The 4,585-nt window shown below is 31.5% G+C and overlaps 1 protein-coding gene across 1 annotated transcript; it reads left to right on the top strand.

Moving 5' to 3' along the window:
* Positions 1 to 3,511: 3,511 nt before the first annotated feature.
* LOC123884211 lies at positions 3,512 to 4,191 on the top strand. The gene has a single exon (XM_045933260.1). The coding sequence runs from the start codon at positions 3,672 to 3,674 to the stop codon at positions 4,041 to 4,043; it is 372 nt and encodes a 123-aa protein (XP_045789216.1). The 5' UTR covers positions 3,512 to 3,671; the 3' UTR covers positions 4,044 to 4,191.
* The last annotated feature ends 394 nt before the right edge of the window (positions 4,192 to 4,585 follow it).

The following is a 4,585-nucleotide window of genomic DNA, read 5'->3' on the forward strand; positions in this document are numbered from 1 at the left end:
ATTAATTATTAGAAAACAATTTCGATCATTGTTTTCTTGAATTTAGTTTTATTAAAACTTCTCCATACCACTTGGAGTTAAAAGCAATTCAACCTTTACATGATGAACGTAAACAATTCAAATTGCTAAGATAATATGGCCTCTCAAAAATTATGGTTTCGAAAACCGCTTTTTATAGCCACAATTTGATTCGCAATTTGCCCAAAAATTATCAATATTTTCAAAATAATTGTTAACCATAGAGATTAAATCACCATGAACAATCATTAGAGGCCACTCAAAGACTAAAACTTTTCGGTTTTCAATCTTTTTAAAACATTTCAAAAAGAAAATAACACACAAAACAGTCCCACTGGGCGTGCCAATTTGTTTACACTGATTTTTGGTAAACAACCGCTAGTTTAAATTAATTACTTAAGAGATCAACTAGTAAATCTCTGAACATATTTGTGTGTTATTTTCTAGAAAAATATGAATGTTCATCATTTTTACTTGAACATTTATTGTCTGATTTGCATTAAATGCATTAAAAACAGACTGATTCGACGAAGTCGAATGATCAAATTAAAATACAAAAAGGATTAAAGTAAATTTGCATAAACTTGTTAAATGATTTGCAAATAAAAGTTAAAGAACCTGAAGATAAATTGCAACGGAATGATAAAGTGCAGAAACTTTAAAGGACTTGAAAGATTAAATTGCATTTGAATGTAAATAGTGGTTGGAATCCATCTATGTCTGTCCCTTGAACCCGTTTGCCACCGCGGCGTGGGTGTTGTAAGACTTTCATAAAATAGGATTCAACCCTTTGTTCTTATTACAAACAGATATATATAGACCTTGCAGGAAAAACTACCACTAAATCCTACGGTCTAAGTTAAAACAGGAAATAACTTATAATAGTAGCCTTACACTTGGCATAATTACAAGACAAATAAAGATAACTCCCACTTGCATGCTTCTGCCTTTGCTTCACGTTGATAACTTCTATATTTTTCAACTTAAACCAATATATATATATAAGTCTGTATTAAATTGAGAAAGAGTAAGATAGAATTCGACCTCATGGCATTAACATGCTGCCACGTTCCTCCCAACTTAATAACTTCTATTTTATATATATTAACCTTTTTCGACCAAATATATATATATATATATATTTGTGGTATTAACAATGGATTAAAGTGAAACACAATATACCAATTCGACCACTTTTTTGAATAACATATATGTACTTGGATTAATACTTGATAGCATGCATGTATCAATTAACATTTTGGCAATTGGAACCTCAAACCAATAATTCGACAAGTACACATATATAAATTAATCTTAGTCGAAATACACATGCCGATCGAAATTAGTTTTTTCCTTCTTTTAAATTCAAACACCAAGACTTTCTCAATACCATAAATCTTATAATTTTGGTGTTAACACTCATAAACAGACGTCTTAAGATAATTGGGTAAAATATGGTTACTCTAAGCTTATAGATGATTGCCCGATCCAACAACCACCACGACCCACCAGCTCTAAGACAAGAAGGAACTAGAAGAGAGGAAAACTACTGAGTAGAACAAACCAACAAGGGAACTCAGGAATCCAGACATAACACATCTACACCATTCTATTGAGCCCCATACAAGACAGGTTGCACCCATTCATAGAAGGAGCGATATCCCGTTGAGTGCAACGACAACGACGGTGCAAGTGTATGGATGAACAAAAGAAGCTTCTGCTTGAGGTTGAGGGGGATAATATTGTGACAATGTGAGGTGAGTTAATTTGTCTCAAATTGCTTAAAAAATGTGGAGGTTAAACACTTTACTAGTGAAATGAACATAATGTCTTAAAGTTTTTAGTAAAAGTGTGGTGTACGTCTAACTCACTTTTATGGTTGTTTTGAGCCAAATATAGATGATTTCCCGGCTTCCCCTCATGACCCAACACAAAGAAGGAAATGGTGTGTTTCTATTTTTGAATTACATATTTTGAATTATTTTTTATGATTTTTAAGGAAATTATAAAAAAGCGACATGTAGCAGAATTTGGAGTGGGAGATTCATCTGACGGGTGTGGTTAGGCCAAAGGCAACTTGTCTTTCCCACCCAAAAGTGATCCATATTTTTTTGAAACCGTATCGTGATCCATATTGGTTATTTAGACTCATCAAAATTAATGGTATTCAATAACATATAAAATGATTTTTAGAAGATGGAACATTATTATACTCTTAAGATGACAAGTTCATAGCCATAGATGAAACTCGTACATAAATGTATTTGAAAGATTATGTGTCGTCCTCTAAGCTTTCAATGAAGCATATCTTCGTTTCCTTTTACCCTAATAATAATAATAATATTCAAAGCACTAACTAGTTGCAAAACATCAACATCCTCAATTTCATTGAAGTGAGAATCTAAAGAAGACGATGGATGGATATATAAAAATCCATATTGGGCCAGCCGTTGCAGTAGAATCGTTGTTTGGTCGGTTTAGATTGTAACACACGATATTATACTAATACACTTGCACTAATTTTTGTGCCATATGGTACATACACAAAAGACAGAAAAAAGAATTATAAATATAATTTGGTGCTTGGAAGGAGCGTACGTACATGATGATGAGTAGTACCGCCTTTGATGGTAAAACTTACCAAAACCAACAAAGTGGACAAAAACTGTTGAAAAGGAAACAATACAATATATATAGTATAGGTGTTGAAAAGCAAGGTCATCTATGTAGGGGCAAACATGTCTTTTGATATCTTATTTCTTTTTTAAGGTTCTTTTTATTTTTCCATCTCTGCTGCCTGCCTGCCTTAACTGAAAAGGACTGCAAGCAACCTGTGGTCTACTTATCTGCTTTTCTAATTTTTTTTTTAACACAAACTACTATCAATTTAATTTTTAAAGAAAACGTTTTATAAGATTCAAATAAACAGAAAATTCTTATTAATAATGTTACATGCTCAAATAAAAAATTGAACTTAAAAGTTAAAATAAACCTGATTCATATCATCTAAATGCTCTTAGATTTAAAGAAATTTTTTTGTGTTTAACCCAAAATAAAAGTTTTTTTTTCCAAGTAATCTAGTTCCACCCTTAATAGAACAGTGGGATGATCGGAGTTTGAACCTGGACCCCTACGTATATAATCTAATTTTCTGCCAATTGAGATAAACGAGTTTATTCCATAGTATTTAATTATTATTAATTAATACTCCATCCGTCCCTTAATATAAGTCCCCATCAGAATTTTTCACGCATATTAAAAAAAGTTGGTAGTGTAATAAATGTGTACTTTTTGTATATTACTCCAAAACGTAATTATAATACTCAAAAAATACACATTTATTACACTACAAACTTTTCGGATTTTAATGTAAAGTAGAATTATGTTTGAAAAAATAATAATAAATATGTCTAGAAAATTGAAAAAGAGCTTATATTTAAAGATAAATTTTATCTTTTAAAAGAGTGCCTGTAACAAACCGACTCAAATAAAGTTGTCCTTTTTCTTTCTCTCTGGCTTTCTATATAAATACATAATTTTAGTTGTTTGAGAGTTATAGTTTTTCTCTATTATCCATCCATTGATCCATCAATACTATATCTTGTTAGTTTGCGATCGAGTCTCTCTAAATTAATTAAGGTCGGTGGGTTGATATGGTGGATCTTGAAATCGTATGCTGCATGTGCGGTGACGTTGGTTTCACAGACAAACTTTTCCGTTGTAACAAATGTCGCCACCGCTTCCAACACTCTTATTGTAGTAACTTCTATGGAGATCAATTATCGGAGATACAAGAGTGTGATTGGTGCCAAACCGAAGCTGCCAAAAGCACTACTACTACTACTACTACTACTGTTTCCTCCTCCAATTCCAAGAAACCACCAGCGGTGACCGTAACGATCAATAGTAGTAATTCTGGATGTTCCTCCTCCTCCGGCGACAAAATAATGAAGAGGAAGAGTCCAGTACCTTCACCAAGACATGCCACACGCAGGTACAAGCTTCTCAAGGATGTAATGTGTTGAATCCATCGTATGATCCAATACTATTATATTATTATAGTATACTATATATATTAGTATTATATATAGAATTAGCTAGCTAGTTGTGTATGTGTGTACGTGACTTTTTGTACATATATGTTTAATTATATATGAGTGTGTTTTCCTTCTATTTCTCTTGTTTTCTTCATCTAATTAATATATAGATCGAGAGTACGTATGTAACTTCTTCAATGTATATTGGTATTTGATTAGGTGCATTTTAGTATATATCTTAACTTAAAATAAATTTCATGTAATAAAAAACTTTGAGAAAATAATCAGAAATAGATAAGTTAAAAGTCATATATACGATCGAAAAACATGTTTTCCTTGTGTGTTGTGTACTTGATGTTGCTTTCAAACTGTAATTGTAAACTATGTATGTCATCATTATAGTTAAGTTGTACTAAAATACAAATAAAATAATTTGTTTTGTAAGCCAAAGTGACTAAATTATTGAAAACAAATTCGCAGATTTTTCATGCCACACACTTTTTCAAATAAATATATATCTTCGCGTGTAA

The sequence above is a fragment of the Trifolium pratense genome, linkage group LG5 (assembly GCF_020283565.1).
Source record: "Trifolium pratense cultivar HEN17-A07 linkage group LG5, ARS_RC_1.1, whole genome shotgun sequence".
NCBI lineage: Eukaryota > Viridiplantae > Streptophyta > Magnoliopsida > Fabales > Fabaceae > Trifolium > Trifolium pratense.